At 43.6% G+C, this 26,064-nt stretch overlaps 1 protein-coding gene across 1 annotated transcript in view; it reads left to right on the top strand.

The window, feature by feature from the left end:
- Positions 1-26,064, top strand: part of LOC138643204 (zinc finger protein 585A-like) — a 62,838-nt gene that overhangs the window by 6,059 nt on the left and 30,715 nt on the right. Inside the window, exons 4-5 of the mRNA XM_069732051.1 lie at positions 11,345-11,456; positions 13,153-14,427. Coding sequence (XP_069588152.1) covers positions 11,345-11,456; positions 13,153-14,427 — 1,387 coding nt within the window. The remainder of the gene's footprint in view (positions 1-11,344; positions 11,457-13,152; positions 14,428-26,064) is intronic.

Genomic DNA, 26,064 nt, shown 5'->3' with positions numbered 1-26,064 from the left:
TTATCGGGTGTGTTTTTCAGAGGCACTGCGGGTACATATCTATATAGTGTGTAACGGGTGTGGTAGAACCACTATGCCGTGGTCCGTGGAGAGCCTGGAGGGAAATGACTAGGTGAGCACCTGACTCTTCACTAGAGCCCCTGATAGTCGGGCTAGGCTTGGCTTCGGATGGACACCAGGTCACCACCCGCCGGGAGAGAGACGCAGCATGTAGGGATGCCGGCAGTCCATTGTTGGTGCACGTCCATACAGTTCTGATATTTAAGGCTAGAATATGGAAAGAGACACTCAGATAAGCAAAGAGAAATGATAGTCCATCATCACTTAAGACGTGAATGATAGTCATTCAGGAAAATTGATAGACCCTTGAAGTGCAGTCATGAAAAACATGAATTGCTATGCTGAAACTGTCACCTGAGGACCGACCCAGGAAAGTACCGTATATACTCGAGTATAAGCCGACCCGAGTATAAGCCGACCCCCCCCCCTAATTTTGCCACAAAAACCTGGGAAAACTTATTGACTCGAGTATAAGCCTAGGGTGGAAATGCAGCATTTACCGGTGAATTTCAAAAATAAAAATAGATCATTATTTCCCCATAGCTGTGCCATATAGTGCTCTGCATGTTTATTATTTCCCCATAGCTGTGCCCCATATAGTGCTCTGCACCGTTCATATTCCCCATATCTGCCCCATATAGTGCTCTGCACTGTTCATATTTCCCCATATCTGCCCCATATAGTGCTCTGCACTGTTCATATTGCTCCATATCTGCCCCATATAGTGCTCTGCACCGTTCATATTGCTCCATATCTGCCCCATATAGTGCTCTGCACCGTTCATTGTGCCCCATAGATGTTCGGTATAAATCTGTGCCGCTGCTGCTGCAATAAAAAAAAAAAAAGTCATACTCACCTTTCTTGATTGCAGCGTCCGGTTCCGGTGTCTCTCCGCTCTGACTGATCAGGCAGAGGGCGCCGCACACACTATATGCATCATCGCGCCCTCTGACCTGAACAGTCACAGCGCAGATAGACGCCGGGAAGATGGAGCGGTGCCCGGCGGCTGGAACGCGGACAGGTGAATATTACATACTTACGTGGTCTCGACGTCCGGCTCCCCCTGCCGTCCCACGGTCTTCTGTGCCGCAGCCTCTTCCTCTATCAGCGGTCACCGGCACCGCTGATTAGAGAAATGAATAGGCGGCTCCACCCCTATGGGAGGTGGAGCCGCTTATTCATTTCTCTAATGAGCGGTCCCACGTGACCGCTGATAGAGGAAGAACTGCAGCACCGAAGACCGTGGGACGGCAGGGGGAGCGCCAGGATCGCTGGGACTAGGTAAGTATGCCTCAGCGCCCTCCCCCGCCGACCCCACCGCAACCGTGACTCGAGTATAAGCCGAGAGGGGCACTTTCAGCCCAAAAATTTGGGCTGAAAATCTCGGCTTATACTCGAGTATATACGGTAAGACAGCATTATCTTTGCTGCAGAGGATGAGTTCATCAGAGTTGCCAGTCTCGCAAACCTCTAGTTGTTAGAACCTCAGATAACAGCCCTCTTATCTGATGCAGTCATCAAGTTTACACAGCGGAATATCAGCTCTGTCTAGAGGAGACTGAGAGAATCCACCCATGTTGGCCAATTTCTGCAGAGGTGCCACCACTGAGGATCACACACGAATAAGAAAAGGACGACCAGTGGAAATCTGTATTGTGGTCTTAGTTAATATTTTAGATTTTTGGTACCAACCACCGTTTCTTTGTGAGATGCAGAAAGGATGAGTGTATGGTTTCTACAGGTGTGGTGCCCACCGTAAAGCATGGAGGCGAGGCGTGCTTTGCTGGAGGCATTCTGCAATGACCACCATCTTGTTTAGTCTACGCTTTGTAGGACCATCATTGGTGTTGCAACAGGACAATGACCCAAAATACCTACAGATAATGTAAGGTTTTGTGACTAGGAATGAGAAGGATGGAGGCTGCCTCACATGTCATGGTCTCCACAATTACCCGACCTCTAGCCATTGGAGATGGATAGGGATGAGTTGGACGCAGAGTGAAGGCAAAGCAGCCAACAAGTGCTGAGCTCCTCTGGGAAATCCTTCAAGACTGTTAGAAGCCATTCCAGATGACCATACTACCTCACAACATGATTTCTGGCATTTTGCTTTACAACGTAAGACTTGATTAGCTTTTTTTCTTGTGGCCCGATGCTCCTTGGAGAAGGATGAATTCCAGATGATAATTGTGGACTTTTTGGTTCTATAAAGGGAGGCAGTCCGTTGTATCCACAATAACTTTGACATAGTGGGAATAACTGAGACATGGTTAGATGAAAGCTATGACTGGGCAGTTAACTTACAGGGTTACAGTCTGTTTAGAAAGGATCGTACAAATCGGAGAGGAGGAGGGGTTTGTCTCTATGTAAAGTCTTGTCTAAAGTCCACTTTAAGGGAGGATATTAGCGAAGGGAATGAGGATGTCGAGTCCATATGGGTCGAAATTCATGGAGGGAAAAATGGTAACAAAATTCTCATTGGGGTCTGTTACAAACCCCCAAATATAACAGAAAGCATAGAAAGTCTACTTCTAAAGCAGATAGATGAAGCTGCAACCCATAATGAGGTCCTGGTTATGGGGGACTTTAACTACCCGGATATTAACTGGGAAACAGAAACCTGTGAAACCCATAAAGGCAACAGGTTTCTGCTAATAACCAAGAAAAATTATCTTTCACAATTGGTGCAGAATCCAACCAGAGGAGCAGCACTTTTAGACCTAATACTATCTAATAGACCTGACAGAATAACAAATCTGCAGGTGGTCGGGCATTTAGGAAATAGCGACCACAATATTGTGCAGTTTCACCTGTCTTTCACTAGGGGGACTTGTCAGGGAGTCACAAAAACACTGAACTTTAGGAAGGCAAAGTTTGAACAGCTTAGAGATGCCCTTAATCTGGTAGACTGGGACAATATCCTCAGAAATAAGAATACAGATAATAAATGGGAAATGTTTAAGAACATCCTAAATAGGCACTGTAAGCGGTTTATACCTTGTGGGAATAAAAGGACTAGAAATAGGAAAAACCCAATGTGGCTAAACAAAGAAGTAAGACAGGCAATTAACAGTAAAAAGAAAGCATTTGCACTACTTAAGCAGGATGGCACCATTGAAGCTCTAAAAAACTATAGGGAGAAAAATACTTTATCTAAAAAACTAATTAAAGCTGCCAAAAAGGAAACAGAGAAGCACATTGCTAAGGAGAGTAAAACTAATCCCAAACTGTTCTTCAACTATATCAATAGTAAAAGAATAAAAACTGAAAATGTAGGCCCCTTAAAAAATAGTGAGGAAAGAATGGTTGTAGATGACGAGGAAAAAGCTAACATATTAAACACCTTCTTCTCCACGGTATTCACGGTGGAAAATGAAATGCTAGGTGAAATCCCAAGAAACAATGAAAACCCTATATTAAGGGTCACCAATCTAACCCAAGAAGAGGTGCGAAACCGGCTAAATAAGATTAAAATAGATAAATCTCCGGGTCCGGATGGCATACACCCACGAGTACTAAGAGAACTAAGTAATGTAATAGATAAACCATTATTTCTTATTTTTAGGGACTCTATAGCGACAGGGTCTGTTCCGTAGGACTGGCGCATAGCAAATGTGGTGCCAATATTCAAAAAGGGCTCTAAAAGTGAACCTGGAAATTATAGGCCAGTAAGTCTAACCTATTGTTGGTAAAATATTTGAAGGGTTTCTGAGGGATGTTATTCTGGATTATCTCAATGAGAATAACTGTTTAACTCCATATCAGCATGGGTTTATGAGAAATCGCTCCTGTCAAACCAATCTAATCAGTTTTTATGAAGAGGTAAGCTATAGACTGGACCACGGTGAGTCATTGGACGTGGTATATCTCGATTTTTCCAAAGCGTTTGATACCGTGCCGCACAAGAGGTTGGTACACAAAATGAGAATGCTTGGTCTGGGGGAAAATGTGTGTAAATGGGTTAGTAACTGGCTTAGTGATAGAAAGCAGAGAGTGGTTATAAATGGTATAGTCTCTAACTGGGTCGCTGTGACCAGTGGGGACCGCAGGGGTCGGTATTGGGACCTGTTCTCTTCAACATATTCATTAATGATCTGGTAGAAGGTTTACACAGTAAAATATCGATATTTGCAGATGATACAAAACTATGTAAAGCAGTTAATACAAGAGAAGATAGTATTCTGCTACAGATGGATCTGGATAAGTTGGAAACTTGGGCTGAAAGGTGGCAGATGAGGTTTAACAATGATAAATGTAAGGTTATACACATGGGAAGAAGGAATCAATATCACCATTACACACTGAACGGGAAACCACTGGGTAAATCTGACAGGGAGAAGGACTTGGGGATCCTAGTTAATGATAAACTTACCTGGAGCAGCCAGTGCCAGGCAGCAGCTGCCAAGGCAAACAGGATCATGGGGTGCATTAAAAGAGGTCTGGATACACATGATGAGAGCATTATACTGCCTCTGTACAAATCCCTAGTTAGACCGCACATGGAGTACTGTGTCCAGTTTTGGGCACCGGTGCTCAGGAAGGATATAATGGAACTAGAGAGAGTACAAAGGAGGGCAACAAAATTAATAAAGGGGATGGGAGAACTACAATACCCAGATAGATTAGCGAAATTAGGATTATTTAGTCTAGAAAAAAGACGACTGAGGGGCGATCTAATAACCATGTATAAGTATATAAGGGGACAATACAAATATCTCGCTGAGGATCTGTTTATACCAAGGAAGGTGACGGGCACAAGGGGGCATTCTTTGCGTCTGGAGGAGAGAAGGTTTTTCCACCAACATAGAAGAGGATTCTTTACTGTTAGGGCAGTGAGAATCTGGAATTGCTTGCCTGAGGAGGTGGTGATGGCGAACTCAGTCGAGGGGTTCAAGAGAGGCCTGGATGTCTTCCTGGAGCAGAACAATATTGTATCATACAATTATTAGGTTCTGTAGAAGGACGTAGATCTGGGGATTTATTATGATGTAATATAGGCTGAACTGGATGGACAAATGTCTTTTTTCGGCCTTACTAACTATGTTACTATGTTACTATGTAAAATGTAGTCTTGCAGAAAGTCTAAGTCCTTCAAATGTCCAGTGTATCCCTCCTACTTGGATGTGCATATGGTGCTACGTGAAATGAAGCCATTGCATGCCCAGTCATTCTTCCAAGTATACAGTCATTAAAGCTAAAAAACGATCTCTGTCCCAGTTTATCCTCCAATTTGGAGCTGTAAGATGAATATGGTTGCACAAAGACGAATGAACCCATTGTAAGTCCAATTAATCCCCCCTAGTCTGGAGTGAAAACGGACTTGTCGATATTAAGTTTTTATCCTCTTAATACTGTCATATTGCAACCATCATATTATACAGCACTGTGTACTCACTATTGCTCATTTTGCCTTTCTACCCAGATAATTCTTCTTTTCTCTGCTCAGTGTAGGAAGTATCTTGCCCTTGCATAAATCCTCGCCCTATTCGACTCCTCACTCATCTGCTTCGCTCCTCCCGCTGCCTTAGACTTTTGCAGTGACTGCAACCTCCCATTTCTACATAGATTAGAAGGATTCAGCTCGTCAGTTATGAATCATGTGATGTCATAGACCTAATGGAAAAGAGAAGAATTAACTGGTTAGAAAAGCAAAAATGAGCAATTCTAAGTACACAGTGCTGTGTAACATGATAGCAATATACTAAGAGGATAATAGTGGGAGTGCTTCATTTCAGTTGGTAAACCATCAGTTTCCCCCTCAGTCTTCTTAGCCTGGGCTGGTCAGATGGACATGAGCTCTTAGTCTGGTGACACTATTCTAAATGCCAGCCTGGAATCGCAGGTCAGACTTGTCGGTATCATGTAGGTAAGCCATCAATGTCCCGGTCTAGTCTTCTAGTTGTATGACATATGGTTATTTTAAATTAGTACAATTTTCTTGGGAGGAAATATTATGCTCGTTCCCTAATGTGTGCACCTACAGAATGGTGAAATTGGGGGTAAAATCCCTTGGGTACTTTTTGGAAGGTTCAGATACTGACCTCGAAGGGGCTTTATTTCAACATAAGAGCGTCAAAAATATTTGGATTAATTTTTGATAAAGTGCAGTTGTTTGCCCTGACACCCTACTCTGGGTCTTGTGAGGCTCACCAGCTTCTTGGATCAATTGACTTCTGCTTCCATTACCATACTATGTTTTATTACCGGTTCATATGTAATTAAAAATCTAATTAAATTCTTCTTTTTACTACAGTTCTAGATGTCCGGGGTTTCTTTTATTTAGTCCAGTGCTGGAGTCTCTAAGGTGTCCGTCTCCAAGATTCTCTTGTTGTTGGGAATCGATCTAGTCTCCTTCTGCATAATTCCAATCTGAGAATATTAGCAAGAATATAGATAAGGAAGGCCCATAAATGTAGGTCCTCACCCAAAAAGGAAAAAAAAAAAGTTCTGGTTGTAACTAGTTTGAGTTATTATGAAACAAAAAACTATGTATTACAGTATTTGTACCTGCGCTTAGCCTAATAGGATACTATAGTACACAGACACGATAGGTAATTACCTTGTGGGTGGAAAAACAGTAGTGAGTCCGTCTAGGGCATGTATAACGAGACTGAGATAGCCGGTGTGCAGGGACTGTCATATGGTAAGCCACAGGGAGGAAGTTAGGTGAAATGGCACTAAAGAAGTCCGCAACTTGTTGGTAGTAGTAGCAAATGGAAGCGTTGCACTTAGCTCAATTTAGCGTTATAGCGTTATAGTTGAGAAGCGTTGTACTTAGCTCAATTGGTGATGAAGGAAACCGAAGTTTTTTCCAAAACGCGTTGGTTTGGCTCCCACAGCGCACCGTAGCATCATCCAGGGCACCACGTGACTCCTTAGCACGTGACCCGAACGTCACCGCAGGTCCTGCACAGCATCGTACAGGACTCTACACAGGCCGCGCGAGCGTCCGTCACCGGCCGGGACGGCGCCTGCATTAGCCGCCTGAGGACATCTCAACTACAACGCCCAATTGAGCTAAGTACAACGCTTCTCAACTATAACGCTCAATTGAGCTAAGTGCAACGCTTCCATTTGCTACTACTACCAACAAGTTGCGGACTTCTTTAGTGCCATTTCACCTAACTTCCTCCCTGTGGCTTACCATATGACAGTCCCTGCACACCGGCTATCTCAGTCTCGTTATACATGCCCTAGACGGACTCACTACTGTTTTTCCACCCACAAGGTAATTACCTATCGTGTCTGTGTACTATAGTATCCTATTAGGCTAAGCGCAGGTACAAATACTGTAATACACAGTTTTTTGTTTCATAGTTTCTCCCCTTCTCCTCGGTGTGGTGAGGAGCACTACCCGCAGCTACCTCCATCCATCTCACAAGCGCCGCTAGTACATATACTATTGTATTTATAGTTTGAGTTATTGCTTATTTTGGGGGCTAGGCCGTTATGCACAATGACAGCACGCTCTCTCTCACTGTCTCAGATCAGCAGTAGTGAACCTAAAACAAAGTGCACTGTCATTATGTATCTTAAGACAATTACCCAGCTAGCAGAGACCAGTGCCGCCACTTGCGGGGGCGGCAATTCTGACACTGCGAGAGAGTGCGCTGTCATTGTGCACATCGCACAGTACACATCACGCAGGGGCTAGCCCAGCCCCTGAAGCATTGACTGCAGTCTCTGCCCCCTGGTGACGCTCCATTTGAGTATGCTAGCTTTCACTGGGATTCTCAAATGAAGCGTCATCAAAAAGAAAATGGGCGGGAAGCAGTTAGTGTGGTTAGGGAAGGCTGGAGTGTTATTAATTCAAGCATATAACAAAATAGTTTAATTACGGCATTAAATAGAGATTTAGGATAATTAATTTGTATTTCAGACCAGCCCTTTTAAGCGCTTTTGGTTTAACTGGTTTATTCTTTGGATCTTTCCTACACAAGTAAGACATCAAGGGGTGTTTGTTTATCCTCACTTGGGTGCTGTCATGGGTGATTAGAAAAATGGTAACTTACCTGTAATTTGATTTTTCCATAAATCCATGACACCACCCCTATGTAATCCCTCCTCCTGGCTTGTGGTGTGTGGAGTTCTCTCCCACTTTTTTTTTTTTTCTCTCCTCACGGTGAAGAATTGGATAAATAACAAGAATGATGGTGGTAATACAATTGGGTGACTACTTCTTTACTACTTGGAAACAACTAGAGAGGAAGTAAGAGTTGGCTTTTATTTTTAGCTCTTGACTTCCTGTACAGTGATGGGGTGGATCCCTCTCTCGAAGATGCGGTCATGAGATTTTTGGAAAATCAACTTTTGGGTGGTCCATAATCAGTATCTGGGGAACGCCCGTCGCCGCCATCATCATCATCAGTATCTGGTGACCGTTCGTCGCCTCTTGCACAGTTTGACGGAACTCGGCAGGAAGTTGTTCTAAACATCTTGGAGAACCGAGCCCAGATCTTCTCTGTGGGAGGCCTGTGCAGATCTTCTGTCTCTTCATATGACCACAGAGAGAATGATGTTAGATAAGGGCTTTAAGGGCCGGATGATCACATCCAGGTCTCCTCGTTCTTAATACCTTTGGCAGGATGTTTTGAGTCTTGTCCGGATGTAGAATAAATTTGGAGCCAATCATACTGCTCCTTGATGGTATTACATGATGGGTATGTATCTGCCTGTATTGAGGACACTATAAATCTTAAATAAATTCCCGACTCCATTTGAATAGCAAGTGACCATCTACCTGCGTCACTTTTCCTACAGACCTTCAATAGTGTGCCGCCCTTCGAGAATTCATATTTTGATGTTTAAGTCAAGGGCATCTGCTGACATTTTCTGCTCCCCAGTTCCTATGTTTTCGTGTATAATTGAGACGCTCTTCCTTGTTTCCATGTAGAAGGCTTGGAGTTTTTGGGAAGGCTTGGAGTTTTTGGCTGCAATTCTTCTATGAAGACAACTTTTCCGAACAGTAAATGATTGTAGATGGGACTCGCTAATTGCTGATGGCACTTCTGGATGTCTTCTGATTTTGAAGGATTCCTTGGCTGACTAATGTGTCTACTGTCAGGACGTTATCAATTGCTTGGTGGCCATTATACCATCAGGGAGGCGTCTTATTGGCTCCAAATTAACCATGCCGCAGGACAACGACTCCCAACATCCAGCCAATGTCATTAAGAACAATCGTCCGTGTAAAAAGAGCATGGAGTCTTGAAAGTGATGATCCAGCGTCAGAGTCCTGATCTCACATCATTCCGTCTGTCTGTATCACATTAGGAGATAGAAGGATCTGCACAAACTTCATGCACAGAAGATATGGGGTTGGCTTTCCAAGATGTTTGGAATAACCTCCTGCCGAGTTCCTTCATAAACTGTGTACAAGTGATGAGAAGAAGTGACGAAAGTGATGGACGGTAACGCAATACTGACGAATGAGATGACAAGTGGTAACCAAATAGTGAGGAGATTTATATTACTCTTTTGTTCATTCACTTAGTTTATTTTTATCAATTGCCAAACTACGAACACTATACTATGTATGAAGCTTTATACTATGTAGCATTTTGTTCCACACCTGCCTAAAACTTCTGCACAGTACGGTATGGTTTTTATTAGGAAGAAAAATGTCATCAGTTGAGAGAATACTAATAATTTATGGTTTGTTTTATTTTTCATTCTTCATTCGTAATGTCAAGAAAAAAGTTTTAGCAAGCAAAAAAATTGGGTCCAGGAGATAGGCAATTTTCAGTAGTTGATGGGGTAATAGGTTTCCCCGGTTTGGGTACATGGATGTTCCTTTTTCAATGTCACGATTCACACCGTGACCGTCACCCCCACGTCACAGATCGGGGTGACCTTAGGCCAACAGACGGCTATCACATGTGCAGGGGGGCTTATCTTAGTTATCCCTCCACTGCTACAATGTGATGGAAAAAAAACACACACAAGTCTATGGACCTCTTAGTTTACAGCAGGGGCTTATTTTAATTATCCCACTGCTCTTCAATATACCACGAACTGCAGGGGTTTATGTATATCCCACTTTACAGTTCCGCTTGAACTTGCAGCTCTCTGGCGCCCCCCTTACCCTCAGGTCAGATTAGGTACTGCAACTAGGGTAATTAGTCGCCAGAAAGGCTGCCTGCTATGTACTGGCTATTGGGCACGCTGCAGGAACAATAATTATCAATGCCGCAGTTGTTACGACACCCAAAGGCCCCGCACACGATATGCTGCCACCAGCTCCGATTAACCGGGTCCGAAGCTAACCCAAAACAGTAGCGTAATTCCCTTCAGAACACTTGGGGTACGTTTTAGAGCAGAAGAATGAATCTAGTATATTAAATATTATACTCCATAAAAGATTTTAAGGCAGTGTTTATAAAAAGGCATATAAAGATGTTACAAAAGAGACAATTGAAATATGTACAAGGTATGCTGCAGGCAGACCCCAGATGTCATAATGCATAGTACGGCTCCAGTCCTCAGGCAAAAAAAAACTCACTCGGGCTGGGATAAGGGTAGAGACTTAAACCCCCAGGCTCGTGACATCACTAAAAGGGTTGAGTTAAGATCGCCCTCCCCTTTCCTCAGCTGTAAGTTTTCTCCAACCATTCTTATGATTGTCATATTTTCGCTGGAGAATCTGGCAGTCATAACACACCCCTCATCCATCTTGTATTAAGATTTTCTCTCTATAGATACTAAATTCAGGCTAGTGGGAAACACGGTTCCAGAGAAATCCGTACCTTTTTACCTGTTGGAACTAGAAGCCCATGTTTACCGTGGCGGATAGATCCGCCGATGGACGTTAACAATATGTACTTTTTATTTTCCTAGCCTAAATCGTTGGCCCAATATCTTGCTATAACAGAGCAAAGAGCCGCATGGCTTTGAGAACGCTATCAGACCGGCTCTAGCTGGAGAGAGAATTGTGCCGCTACCAGCGCACTAGACCTTTCTGGCTTGGGGGGAGGGCAGAGCATTGAGAAGACAAGCTCCACTCACACGTTGAAACAGAGAGCCAGAGAGAGAAGGGGGGGGGGGGGGGGTTTAGCCCACAGCATGGGCTAGCAAGATATTTATATTATACATTTTCCTCACATTCAATCTCTTAAATTTTGTCCCAACAAGGTCGAGGTGGTAAGTTATTCCCAACTGGAAACAAATCCATTAAAGAACAGGGCGACACACATTTACAGCCCTCTTCCATTGCACTTATGCTGATCTGTTAGATTTCTCCATCTTTCTGCCATATTGTACTGACGTGTTACACCTGGTGTATCAGGGGGAAGATCTGACTGTTATAAAAGTGGAGGTTAAAGAAGAAGCCGATGAGATGATGATTGATCCACCGAGTATGAACGAAGGGAAAGAAGAAATTCCTGATGACTCCGCAGGTAGGTAATGATGAACATAGAAAGAGAACTCTGCCGTTAGTTAAGGTGGCTTCCACCATGGTGTTACTTTACTGTAACATTTTGTACAGTGATGTCCTGGATCTAAGGAAGCTGTAAAGGCGTATAGAAGTTCTCTCCCAGATATTAGATGAAACCCGTCATGTAGAACACTTGGATTAGTTTTTTGGGGAAAAATAGATGCACTGACAACTAGAGTAAGGGTACCGTCACAGTGCAATTTTCATCGCTACAACGGTACGATCCGTGACGCTCCAGCATCGTAACAATATCGCTCCAGCGTCGTAGACTGCTGTCACACTTTGCAATCTAAGACGCTGGAGCGATAATTTCATGACGTATGTGCGATGTAGAAGCCGTTGGTTACTATGCGCACATCGTATACGATATATGTTACACCATGCGATCATGCCGCCACAGCGGGGCACTAGACGACGAAAGAAAGTTTCAAACGATCTGCTACGACGTACGATTCTCAGCGGGGTCCCTGATCGCAGGAGCGTGTCAGACACTGCGATCTCGTAACTATATCGCTCGAACGTCACGAATCGTGCCGTCGTAGCGATCAAAATTGCACTGTGTGACGGTACCCTAATGCTAGAGCTAAAAGAGGTGAGAAACAATGGAGACCTTGACATTTATGAAGGGATTAAGGTATATTAGTTCAATTCACTTCAATTTCCAGAAGTCTTGAACCTTAAATGCCCATGAATCCGCTTCTTAAGGCTGGAATCACACTGCAGTATGGCCATTTTGGTGCAGTTTTTTAATCAAAGAAAGGAGTGGATTCAGTAAGAAAAGGAAGTATGAAGGAAGGGCTTGTCCTATTACCGAATCCACCTCTGACTTGGCTCTAAATGTATAAAACTGCTTGTTTCCTACTTCACCAGTTCACGCCCGGCCCATTTTCCTCCTCTTCCTGACCAAGCACATTTTCGGGTTTTTCATAAATGCAGTTTAAGAGCTATAAAAAAAGTTTCTCGTTCAGGCATTCAAGTAAGTCATTTTTTTGTGATCCATGATGCTTCATTTTTAGGCCACTGTCATTCATTTGTTTTGTTTTTAATGACTACTCAGGACCATTAAAATACATCTTCTACGTACAGCTTCACTCCACCTGCAGATGTTAGGCACTTGATGGCGGATTGAGTCATTTTGATCTTCAACTTTCTTAACTGTTCACAATAATGGTAATTTTGACCAGGAGTGCCTGAACTTTTGCCTGAACTTTTACATGCCACTGTATTGGGCATATTAAGTGTCTCAATGTGATACATGGAAAAAATTTTAAAAATAGGCATACATTTATTCTCCTAGATCAATGCTGCTTCTCCACTCCGTGCCATGTGTCCCCTAATGTCACATTACAGCTGCAGCCAATCAGCTGCTGAATCTTCGACAATTATGTCTTAGCAGAACAGTGTTTCTTTTGCTCAGACGTAATTGTGAAGGTCGCAGCCAAGCGGCAGCTTCAGATTGCTTGCAGTGGTCACATGCTTATGTCACAAGACTGGTTCGGTAGATATGTATACATTTTATTTTCATTTTACACCGCAAATAGAGTGAATTAATAATTGGTTGTCCAATAATAGATGAATACCCTTAATATGATTTTTTTTAAGTTTGTCAAATGTGTCTAAAACATAAAATAGACCAATATATCTTTTAATCTTAACAGAAACCCTCAGTAGAAATTCAAAGGAAATCTTTTTGTTATCGCGCAATTGTAAAGTTGAAGATATCATACAGCCCTCCTCAGGAGAAAACCTTAATGTAAATCCAGGACTTCACAATACAGAAAATTCTTCTAAAAAAGAAGAACCGTCTCCTGCTCAATCACAGTTTGCAGTTATTCTCACAGTGGAGAAACCGTACACCTGCTTAAAATGTGGGGGGTGTTTTCCAGATGAATCACATCTTCTTACACACGAGAAAAGTCACACAGGAGAGAAGTCGTATTCATGTTCTGAGTGTGGGAAATTTTTTACAACAAAACCAAATCTTGTTAGTCATCAGAAAATTCACACAGGAAAGAATGTATATTCATGTGCAGAATGTGGAAAGTGCTTTACGAAAAGAACAAATCTTGTTATACATGAGAGACGGCACACTGGGGAAAAGCCATTTCCATGCCCAGTATGTGGGAAATGTTTTGTAACTATATTTGATCTTGTTAGACATGAGAGAATTCACACAGGAGAGAAACCGTATTCATGTCCTGCATGTGATAAATGTTTTGTAAGTAAGTTTAATCTGGTCGCACATCAAAAAATTCACACAGGAGAGAAACCGTTTTCATGTAACGAATGTGGTAAATGTTTTCTAACTAAAGTTAATCTGGTCAAACATCAGAAAATCCACACAGGAGAGAAGCCATATTCATGTTCAGAATGTGGGAAGAGCTATAAAGATAAAACAAGTCTTGTTTGTCATGAAAGAATTCACACCGGAGAAAAGCCGTATTCATGTTCAGAATGTGGGATTTGCTTTAAAGATAGAACAAGTCTTAGTAGACATGAGAGAAGCCACACAGGAGAAAAGCCGTTTCCATGTTCAATATGTGGAAGACGTTTTAAATATAATTCAAATGTTGTTGCACATGAGAAAACGCATGCAGGTGAGAAGCCATATTCTTGTACTGAATGTGGGAAATTCTTTACAACAAAATCAAATCTTGTCATTCATCAGAAAATTCACACTGGCGAAAAACCCTATTCCTGTCCAATGTGTGGGAAGTCTTTTACAGGGAAGGCAGATCTTGTTTCGCACAATAGAGTTCATTCCGGAGAGAAGCCGTATTTATGTTCAGAATGTGGAAAATGCTTTACAACTAAAACAGGTCTTATTGTACATGAGAGAACACACACAGGAGAGAAGCCATATTCCTGCTCGCTTTGTGGAAAAGGTTTCATAGTTAAATCAAGTCTTATTAGTCATGAGAGAACACACACAGGCGAGAAGCCATACTCCTGTTCACTTTGTCAGAAATGCTTTACAGGCAAACAAAGTCTTGATAAACACGAAAAACGTCACAGAGGAGAGAAACCATATTCATGTTCACTATGTGGGAAGTGCTTTATAGATAGCACATGTCTTGGTAAGCATCAAAAAAGTCACACAGTAGAGAAACTTTGATCCATGTGAGGAAATGTTTTACAAATAAATCATAACTTTTCATAGAATTAACATTGATAATAAACTATTGTCTTCAGGATGGGGGTAATGCGATAAGCAAAAAATTACAGGCACCCAAATTATAATTACCTGAGTTCAACTGTGACCAGGATTCTTGGAGAAAACTATTTTGGCAATAAAGAAAAGAGCCTTGTTTAGTTTGTAAGCTATGAGGCTGAAATGTCCTGGGACTCACAGCTTTAATTTTTACTTTATTTATTTTACTCGCGTATCTATCATCATTAGTGTTGAGCATTCCGATACAGAGTTCGGATACTTTTGCGATATCGGAATCGGAAGTTCCCATAGTGCAATGATGCACTATAATGAAGTGTGGGCGGAGACTGCGTGTCTGTGTGTGTGTGTGGACGTGGTCTGTGCGTGACCGTGGGGGTCTGTGCGTGCCTGCCGGGGGTCTGTGCGGACCTGTCGGGGGTCTGTGCGGACCTGCCGGGGCTTTGTACGGGCCTGCCGGGGCTCTGTGCGGGCTGCCTGGGGTCTGTGCGTGCCTGCCAGGGCTCTGTGCGAGCTGGCGGGGGTCTACGTGCCTGCCGGGGGCTGTGTGCGGACTGCCGGGGCATCTGTGCGGACCTGTCGGGGCTCTGTGCGGGCCTGTCGGGGCTCTGTGCGGGCTGCCTGGGGTCTGTGCGGGCCTGCCGGGGGCTCTGTGCGGGCCTGCCGGGGGCTCTGTGCGTGCCTGCCAGGGGGTCTGTGCGTGCCTGCCGGGGGTCTGTGCGTGACTGCCGGGGGCTCTGTGTGGGCTGCCGGAGGCTCTGTGCCTTCTGCCGGGGGCTCTGTGCGTGCTGCCGGGGCTCTGTGCGGGCCTGCTGGGGGCTCTGTGCATGCCTGCTGGGGCTCTGTGCGGGCTGCCGGGGCTCTGTACGGGCTATACATTCAGACATACAGTACATTAAACATAGAGTACATACTCACCATTACTTGTCATTTTGATCCCCGAAGCCAGTGTCATCTGTAAAAAATATTAAAATAAAAAACAACCAATATACTCCCTGTCCGCAGAAATCCACGTGTGTCCCACGACGATCTCCCGTGGAGAACGGCAGCATCAGCTGATGTGACCACTCTCCAGGGGCTCCAGGAACACAATGACGGGAGGAAGGTATCCTTCCGCACTGTATACCTCCTGTATTCTGTAAAAAAAAAAAAAATAGTCCCTAGTCTCACTTTTGGCATTGCTGTGTGAAATTTTCCCACGCAGCAATTGCCATAAATGAGACTTTGAACTATAGTAACCTCAGTGATGCACTGCAGGAGCCATTGTCTCCTGTCAGTGTGTCACTGAGGGTCCTATAGAGCAGTGACATCACCCGATGTCACTGTTCTATGGGGAGATCGTCGTGGGACACTCATTATTAATTGGACTACGGCGGACAGGTAGTATACGGTTTATTTTAAGTTTTTTGCAGGCGCTGAAGTAGGGTAAGTATGGTTAAATGAAGAATATTAAAATACTTTTTCCTAATGTGTGTGTTTTATTAACCCTTTATTACTATTGGATTAACCCCTTCATGACCTTGGGATTTTTCATTTTTCCGTGTTCGTTTTTCACTCCCCTCCTTCCCAGAGCCATAACTTTTTTATTTTTCCGTCAATTTGGCCATGTGAGGGCTTATTTTTTGCGGGACGAGTTGTACTTTTGAACGACATCATTGGTTTTAGCATGTCGTGTACTAGAAAACGGGAAAAAAATTCCAAGTGCGGTGAAATCGCAAAAGAAGTGCTGTCCCACACTTGTTTTTTGTTTGGCTTTTTTGCTAGGTTCACTAAATGCTAAAACTGACCTGCCATTATGATTCTCCAGGTCAGTACGAGTTCATAGACACCAAACATGACTAGGTTATTTTTTACCTAAGTGGTGAAAAAAAATTCCAAACTTTGCTAAAAAAAATTGCGCCATTTTCCGATACTCGTAGCGTCTCCATTTTTCGTGATCTGGGGTCAGGTGAGGGCTTTTTTTTTGCGTGCCGAGATGACGTTTTTAATGAGAGAATTTTGGTGCAGATAAGCAATGTCGTGGCGACCAAAAAAAAGTAATTCTGGCGTTTCTAATTTTTTTCTCGCTACGCCATTTAGCGATCAGGTTAATGCTTTTTTTTAATCTGGCGATTCTGAACGCTGCGATACCAAATGTGTAGATTTGATTTTTTTATTTTTTTTTTTATTGATTTATTTTGATTGGGGCGAAAGGGGGGTGATTTAAACTTTTATATTTTTTTTTTTACTTTTTTCACTTTTTTTTTTTTTTTTAACTTTTGCTATGCTTCAATAGCCTCCATGGGAGGCTAGAAGCAGGCACAGCACGATCGGCTCTGCTACATAGCAGCGATCTGCTGTTCGCTGCTATGTAGCAGAAAATCAGGTGTGCTGTGAGCGCCGACCACAGGGTGGCGCTCACAGCTACCGGCGATCAGTAACCATAGAGGTCTTAAGGACCTCTATGGTTACAATGGAGAAACATCGCCGACCTCCGATCATGTGACGGGGGGCAGCGATGCCGTCATTTCCGGCCGCCCGGCCGGATGCGGTAGTTAAATGCCGCTGTCTGTGTTTGACAGCGGCATTTAACTAGTTAATAGGCGCGGGCACATAATGATTCTGCCCGCGCCCATTACGGGCACATGTCAGCTGTTCAAAACAGCTGACATGTCCCGGCTTTGATGCGGGCTTACCGCTGGAGCCCGCATCAAAGCGGGGCTTCTGACCTCGGACGTACTATTCCGTCCGAGGTCAGAAAGGGGTTAATAATGGATAGGCGTCTTATTGACGCCTCTCCGTTATTAACCCGGCTTAATGTCACCTTACAATAGCAAGGTGACATTAACCCCTTATTACCCCATATCCTACTGCTACACGGTAGAGGGAAGAGAGGGGCTAAGTGCCGGAATTGGCGCATCTTACAGATGCGCCATTTCTGGGGAGGCTGGGGGCTGGTATTTGTAGACGGGGGGGGGGGGGGGAGCAGCAATATCCATGGCCCTTCTCTAGGCTATGAATATCGGCCCGCAGCTGTCTACGTAGCCTTTCTGGCTATAAAATATAGGGGGACCCCACGTTATTTTTTTGGGGGGTCCCCCTATTTAAATAGCCAGTAAAGGCTACACAGACTGCTGCGGGCTGATATTCATAGCAGGCTACAAATATTGGCCCCCGGCCGTCGGCTTTCCCCCTCTGGCACAAAAAATTGTGCGGGAGCCCACTCTGTTTTTTTTTTTTTTTTTTTAATTAAATTCTCATTAAGGTTTCTTTCACACTTGCGTCAGTACGGGTCCATCGCTATGCGTCGGGCCAACGTACCGACGCACGTTGTGAAATTTGTGCCCCGACGTGGGCGGTGATGCAGTTTTTCAACGCATATGTGCATAGGTGCCTTCTGGGAAAAGCGAAGAGTCTCCCTAAGCTAAAAGATCGTTGGGTACAGCCGGGACCAGCTGCTTGGAAAGCATCACCAAACCAGGGATTCAAGCCTGAGAATTTTTGCCTGTAGGACATTATTGCAAGAGAGCTTGGCTGAGTAGATTACACAAGAAGGAAAACACACAGCAAGTCAGCAGGATCTAGGAGCAACATGGCAGATGTGACAACCTACATGGTGAGCTGCAGCATGTGCTACATGTTCACAGATCGACCAGAAGAAGAATCCAATTTCACCTGTCAGAAGTGTAGACTAGTGGCCCTTTTAGAAGAAAAGGTGCGGGGTCTGGAAGAAAGAATAGCAACTTTGAAACTCATCAAAGAGAATGAAGACTTTCTAGACAGAACAGAAGCATCTCTACTGGTCACAGAAGGTGAAAAAAGTGTCAGAGAACCTCCAAAAGCAGATGAGTGGAAGCATATGACCAAAAGAAGCAAGAAGACCATGGAGAAATCACCAACCACACAACTGAAGAACCGATATCAAATCTTTGTAGAGGATGAAGATGGCACACCTAAGGATGAAGCAATACCAGCAAGCAAAAAAGAAAAGGGCACACAGCAACAAGTGACAGCAAAAAGTACAGCCAAGAAGCAACGAAGAGTGGTGGTGGTGGGAGACTCACTACTGAGAGGCACAGAAGCAGCCATCTGCAGACCGGACATAACTGCAAGAGAAGTATGCTGCCTTCCAGGTGCGATGATCAAGGATGTGACCGATAGGATACCAAAGCTCTTCAGCTCCAAGGACGTCCACCCATTTCTTCTGATACATGTTGGCACCAATGACACGGCAAGGAAGGACCTACCGACAATCTGCAAAGACTTTGAAGAGTTGGGCAAGAAAGTAAAGGAACTGGATGCACAGGTAGTTTTTTTTCTTCTATCCTTCCAGTAGACGGGCATGGCACCAGGAGATGGAACAGGATCCTTGATGCAAACAACTGGCTAAGACGATGGTGCAGACAACAAGGATTCGGATTCCTGGACCACGGTGTGAATTACTTGTACGATGGACTCCTCGCCAGAGACGGACTACACCTCAACAAACCTGGGAATCACACATTCGCCAGAAGACTCGCTACACTCATCAGGAGGGCGTTAAACTAGAAGAAGAGGGGACGGGAAGAAAAACATTAGACTTGAACAAAGAAGACCCAGGAAAACATACTCAGAAGGGAGGTAAGAACATTTCTAAAACAATCCACAGCGAGGAGATTGGAACAAAACAAAATCCTCTAAACTGCATGCTCGCAAACGCCAGAAGCCTGACAAACAAGATGGAAGAACTAGAAGCAGAAATATCTACAGGTAACTTTGACATAGTGGGAATAACCGAGACATGGTTAGATGAAAGCTATGACTGGGCAGTTAACTTACAGGGTTACAGTCTGTTTAGAAAGGATCGTAAAAATCGGAGAGGAGGAGGGGTTTGTCTCTATGTAAAGTCTTGTCTAAAGTCCACTTTAAGGGAGGATATTAGCGAAGGGAATGAGGATGTCGAGTCCATATGGGTTGAAATTCATGGAGGGAAAAATGGTAACAAAATTCTCATTGGGGTCTGTTACAAACCCCCAAATATAACAGAAACCATGGAAAGTCTACTTCTAAAGCAGATAGATGAAGCTGCAACCCATAATGAGGTCCTGGTTATGGGGGACTTTAACTACCCGGATATTAACTGGGAAACAGAAACCTGTGAAACCCATAAAGGCAACAGGTTTCTGCTAATAACCAAGAAAAATTATCTTTCACAATTGGTGCAGAATCCAACCAGAGGAGCAGCACTTTTAGACCTAATACTATCTAATAGACCTGACAGAATAACAAATCTGCAGGTGGTCGGGCATCTAGGAAATAGCGACCACAATATTGTACAGTTTCACCTGTCTTTCACTAGGGAGACTTGTCAGGGAGTCAAAAAAACACTGAACTTTAGGAAGGCAAAGTTTGACCAGCTTAGAGATGCCCTTAATCTGGTAGACTGGGACAATATCCTCAGAAATGAGAATACAGATAATAAATGGGAAATGTTTAAGAACATCCTAAATAGGCAGTGTAAGCGGTTTATACCTTGTGGGAATAAAAGGATTAGAAATAGGAAAAACCCAATGTGGCTAAACAAAGAAATAAGACAGGCAATTAACAGTAAAAAGAAAGCATTTGCACTACTAAAGCAGGATGGCACCATTGAAGCTCTAAAAAACTATAGGGAGAAAAATACTTTATCTAAAAAACTAATTAAAGCTGCCAAAAAGGAAACAGAGAAGCACATTGCTAAGGAGAGTAAAACTAATCCCAAACTGTTCTTCAACTATATCAATAGTAAAAGAATAAAAACTGAAAATGTAGGCCCCTTAAAAAATAGTGAGGAAAGAATGGTTGTAGATGACGAGGAAAAAGCTAACATATTAAACACCTTCTTCTCCACGGTATTCACGGTGGAAAATGAAATGCTAGGTGAAATCCCAAGAAACAATGAAAACCCTATATTAAGGGTCACCAATCTAACCCAAGAAGAGGTGCGAAACCGGCTAAATAAGATTAAAATGGATAAATCTCCGGGTCCGGATGGCATACACCCACGAGTACTAAGAGAACTAAGTAATGTAATAGATAAACCATTATTTCTTATTTTTAGGGACTCTATAGCGACAGGGTCTGTTCCGCAGGACTGGCGCATAGCAAATGTGGTGCCAATATTCAAAAAGGGCTCTAAAAGTGAACCTGGAAATTATAGGCCAGTAAGTCTAACCTATTGTTGGTAAAATATTTGAAGGGTTTCTGAGGGATGTTATTCTGGATTATCTCAATGAGAATAACTGTTTAACTCCATATCAGCATGGGTTTATGAGAAATCGCTCCTGTCAAACCAATCTAATCAGTTTTTATGAAGAGGTAAGCTATAGGCTGGACCACGGTGAGTCATTGGACGTGGTATATCTCGATTTTTCCAAAGTGTTTGATACCGTGCCGCACAAGAGGTTGGTACACAAAATGAGAATGCTTGGTCTGGGGGAAAATGTGTGTAAATGGGTTAGTAACTGGCTTAGTGATAGAAAGCAGAGGGTGGTTATAAATGGTATAGTCTCTAACTGGGTCGCTGTGACCAGTGGGGTACCGCAGGGGTCAGTATTGGGACCTGTTCTCTTCAACATATTCATTAATGATCTGGTAGAAGGTTTACACAGTAAAATATCGATATTTGCAGATGATACAAAACTATGTAAAGCAGTTAATACAAGAGAAGATAGTATTCTGCTACAGATGGATCTGGATAAGTTGGAAACTTGGGCTGAAAGGTGGCAGATGAGGTTTAACAATGATAAATGTAAGGTTATACACATGGGAAGAAGGAATCAATATCACCATTACACACTGAATGGGAAACCACTGGGTAAATCTGACAGGGAGAAGGACTTGGGGATCCTAGTTAATGATAAACTTACCTGGAGCAGCCAGTGCCAGGCAGCAGCTGCCAAGGCAAACCGGATCATGGGGTGCATTAAAAGAGGTCTGGATACACATGATGAGAGCATTATACTGCCTCTGTACAAATCCCTAGTTAGACCGCACATGGAGTACTGTGTCCAGTTCTGGGCACCGGTGCTCAGGAAGGATATAATGGAACTAGAGAGAGTACAAAGGAGGGCAACAAAATTAATAAAAGGGATGGGAGAACTACAATACCCAGATAGATTAGCGAAATTAGGATTATTTAGTCTAGAAAAAAGACGACTGAGGGGCGATCTAATAACCATGTATAAGTATATAAGGGGACAATACAAATATCTCGCTGAGGATCTGTTTATACCAAGGAAGGTGACGGGCACAAGGGGGCATTCTTTGCGTCTGGAGGAGAGAAGGTTTTTCCACCAACATAGAAGAGGATTCTTTACTGTTAGGGCAGTGAGAATCTGGAATTGCTTGCCTGAGGAGGTGGTGATGGCGAACTCAGTCGAGGGGTTCAAGAGAGGCCTGGATGTCTTCCTGGAGCAGAACAATATTGTATCATACAATTATTAGGTTCTGTAGAAGGACGTAGATCTGGGGATTTATTATGATGGAATATAGGCTGAACTGGATGGACAAATGTCTTTTTTCGGCCTTACTATGTTACTATGCTGCCCATTCTGAAGTCCGGGGAGGATGGGGCGGGGTTTCAGCCGCACATGCGTGCTAGAAAATGGTGGATGCGATGGACAAGAAAAGTTCACTTGAACGTTTTTTTCGTGCCGACGGTCCGCCAAAGCACAACGGATCCATTCCATGACGGACGCGATGTGTGACCATCCGTCGCTAATACAAGTCTAAGGGTAAAAAACGCATCCTGCGAGCACATTTGCAGGATCCGGTTTTTCCCAAAACAGATTGCTAAAAACGTAAGTGTGAAAGTAGCCTTAGAAACATCGGCCTTTGTATTATATATCTATGGATATATCTATAGATATATTTATACATAGATATATCTATAGATACATAGATGTATCTATCCATATATCTGGCTGCCTTCACACATCAGGTTTTTGCCGTCAGGCACAATCCGGCGAGTTGTGAAAAAAAATGGATCTGTTTTTTCTGCTGGATCCGTTCTTTTCCGCCGGATCCGTTTTTTTTTCAAAACTCGCCAGATTGTGCCTGACGGCAAAAACCTGATGTGTGAAGGCAGCCAGATATATGGATAGACCCGCACAGAGCCCCGGCAGGCCTGCACAGAGCCCCCGGCAGCCCGCACAGAGCTCCCGGCAGGCACGCACAGAGCCCCGGCAGCCCGCACAGAGCCACGGCAGGCCCGCACAGACCCCGCCCACAGACACTCACAGTGTCCGCCCACGCACCTCCCACACTCTTCGCCCCCCCCTCCGGAACAGGATGTAGAAGGACAGAAAAGGCTTATTTACATTCCGCTATTTGTGTTCCATTGACTTGCATTGGTATCGGGTATCCGTATCGGTGATATCCGATATTTTTGGGATATCGGCCGATCCAATCCGATACAGATACTTCTGGATATCGGAAGTGTCACGATATGGTATGAAATATCATATAAGTTTAGTTGCTCTTCAGCTCATGAGGTGGGCTAAACCCCCCCTTCCCTAGCTGACTCCTTGTTTCTCTCAGGGCTACGGACTGTATGCTAGAAGGGGGTTTTATTGCCCTGGGGTCATAAATTCCAGGCTCGGACGAGAAAGTCCCTCACCCCTCCCACCTGCACTAGTTAAAACTGGAAAAGTGGCTCCAAATTCATGAAATATTCTTTGTTTGGTTTTTGGACGATATTATGCACCATGTTTACGTTAGGAACATGAAAATATATATTCGTATTTCCACTCGGTGTATCTACACATCCCATGAAACTCGGGCTTCTAACTCCATCTGGTAAAGAAGTAGGGTTTTCTCTGTAAATATGTATCCCAGATAGGACATATTTGATCTCATTAGAATGCTCACGTTAATCCAAGATGAATGAGGAGTATGTTAGGACTCTGACATGTTTTGTAGTGAAGTTATAGAAATCAGAGGAAATAGTTTAAAGTTTACTCAGAATGTAGAGAGAGGAGGGTCTGGATAAGCCAGCCTTTCTGTGATGTCACAGCCTTAATGTTTTAAAGGGACACTGTCACCTGAATTTGGAGATTACCTTGTGCAGGCATGTACTACGGAGGACAGAGAATGAACTTCAATCCAATATTGCAGCCAGCATGCAGCCAGCGGGTAAGGAAAGGGTGAATCAAAAACCCCGCCTCCATGGCTGAAGATTGTTCCCTCCAAATTCAGGTGTCCCTTTAAGTGTCTGGCAGGCTCTGAGGAGTCATTTTCTGCTTGATTTCTTGTCTTCTCCTGGAAGAGCCCTGCACACGTCCAAATGAGCTGGGACGTATGGTTGCCTGTCATGCTTTGAACATGTGAGTTACTTTTTCTCATTTATTCCCTTTATGTTATAATTACCCTTGTACATATTTACAATTGTCTCATTTGTAACAGCTTTATAAAATATTTTTGATAAAGCACTGCCTAATTTTTTAATGGGATATACTATTATATGTTAGTTCATTCTCCATGCTCTAAAAACCGTACCCTGTCTCTTGAAGAGAATTACGCTACTGTGTTGGGTTAGCTTCGGACCCGTTTAATCGAAGCTGGTGGCAGCGAGAGTGTGCTGACTTTTGGGTTACGCTGAAGCGACTGCGGCATTGATAATTATTGATCCTGCCTAAGTGGGAGTAGTTATCGCGTCGCTGCAGCGTGCCCAATAGCCAGTACATAGCAGGCAGCCTTTCTGGCGACTAATTACCCAGGGTGCAGTACCTAATCTGACCTGAGAGTAAGGGGGGCGCCAGAGAGCTGCAAGTGTTAAGTGGTACTGTAAGTGAGATATACATAAATCCCTGCAGTTCGTGGTATATAGAAAAGCAGTGGGATACCTAGAATAAGCCCCTGCTGTAAACTAAGAGGTCAATAGCCTTGTGTGTGGTTTTTCATCACATCGTGGAGTGGAGGGATAACTAAGATAAGCCCCCCTGCACATGTGATAGCCGTCTGTTGGCCTAAAGCACCCCAACCCGTGACGTAGGGGTGACGGTCACGGTGTGAATCCTGACCCATTGGTGACAGCGGTCAGGGGAATCGTGACAGGAAGGTATCGCTCAACACTAATCATCATTAATCCACAGCACTGTACACAACATCACTGTCCCCACTGGAGCTCCCAATCTAAATTTAATATGTCTTTGGAGTTTGAGAGGAAACGGCAATACCCGTAGGAACACATGAAGCCATTTGATAAAGTTTTGCAAATTGAAGGAAACTTTCAAGTTTCTCATTTTATCAACTCTTAGCGTGTCATTTGAAAAGACAAAAGCCAGTGTGTTTTACTGTCCACTGATTCGGCAGTTCCTCAAAGATGAACATTTCATCGCGACAATGTCAGAACTCTAAAAGAATGCTTGGTTATCATTGAAAGACCTTATTGTGGACTATCTTGGAAATACACAAGCATACAATTACACTGAAATTGTCTGAAAAATCTTGGAGTGTTACGTAATGTTTGGTTGCAACATGAGCATCAAGGTACATTTTCTGCATAGCCATCTTGCTAACTTCACTGAAAATCTTGGTACCGTCAGTGATGCTAATCAAAGTTTATGGGAACATGGATGGAGACTTCAATTTTTTCTCAGCATTGCCAGAATTGGAGGAAAAGCATGCGCCAAACTCATGTTCCGTATCTGGGACAAAGCATCTATTGCCGCTGAGCTGTTTCCAAGATTTAAGGAGAAAAATTTCTGAACTTTTGCATTTTCCCGTGGGGCAAATGGGTCTAATTGCGAGATACCTCAGTGATTGATTATCCGATTAAACTGTTTCCAGTTCAGTACCCATTCTGATGTCTGTACTTCCTTTGTGCTGAGAAAATCTGCAACCCTATTTAGAAACCTCTTCAGGTTTATAGATGAAACTGAAAGGACCATCTTCTCTGCCCAACGAAAGAGGTTTGTGGCTAAAGCTTGGAGATGGTGATGTTAACTGCACATTTTTTTCTGGCCTTATATTTCTCATCCCATTTTGCTCTAGATTAAAGGGACACTGTCACCTGAATTTGGAGGGAACAATCTTCAGCCATGGAGGCGGGGTTTTGGGGTTTTTGATTCGCCCTTTCCTTACCCGCTAGCTGCATGCTGGCTGCAATATTGGATTGAAGTTCATTCTCTGTCCTCCATAGTACATGCATGCAATCTTGCCTTGCGCAGGCGTGTACTATGGAGGACAGAGAATGAACTTCAATCCAATATTGCAGACAGCATGCAGCCAGCGGGTAAGGAAAGGGTGAATAAAAAAAACCAAAACCCCGCCTCCATGGCTGAAGATTGTTCCCTCCAAATTCAGGTGACAGTGTCCCTTTAAAGCTCTCTTGCTGAGTGTAGCAAGGCGTCTATCACATATTTGGTAGACTACTTTCTACACTTATCAGGGGAGCTTTAAA

The sequence above is a fragment of the Ranitomeya imitator genome, chromosome 6 (assembly GCF_032444005.1).
Source record: "Ranitomeya imitator isolate aRanImi1 chromosome 6, aRanImi1.pri, whole genome shotgun sequence".
Classification (NCBI taxonomy): domain Eukaryota; kingdom Metazoa; phylum Chordata; class Amphibia; order Anura; family Dendrobatidae; genus Ranitomeya; species Ranitomeya imitator.
The sequence above is the reverse complement of the archived record's forward strand: the minus strand, read 5'-3'. Positions and strand labels throughout refer to the sequence as shown.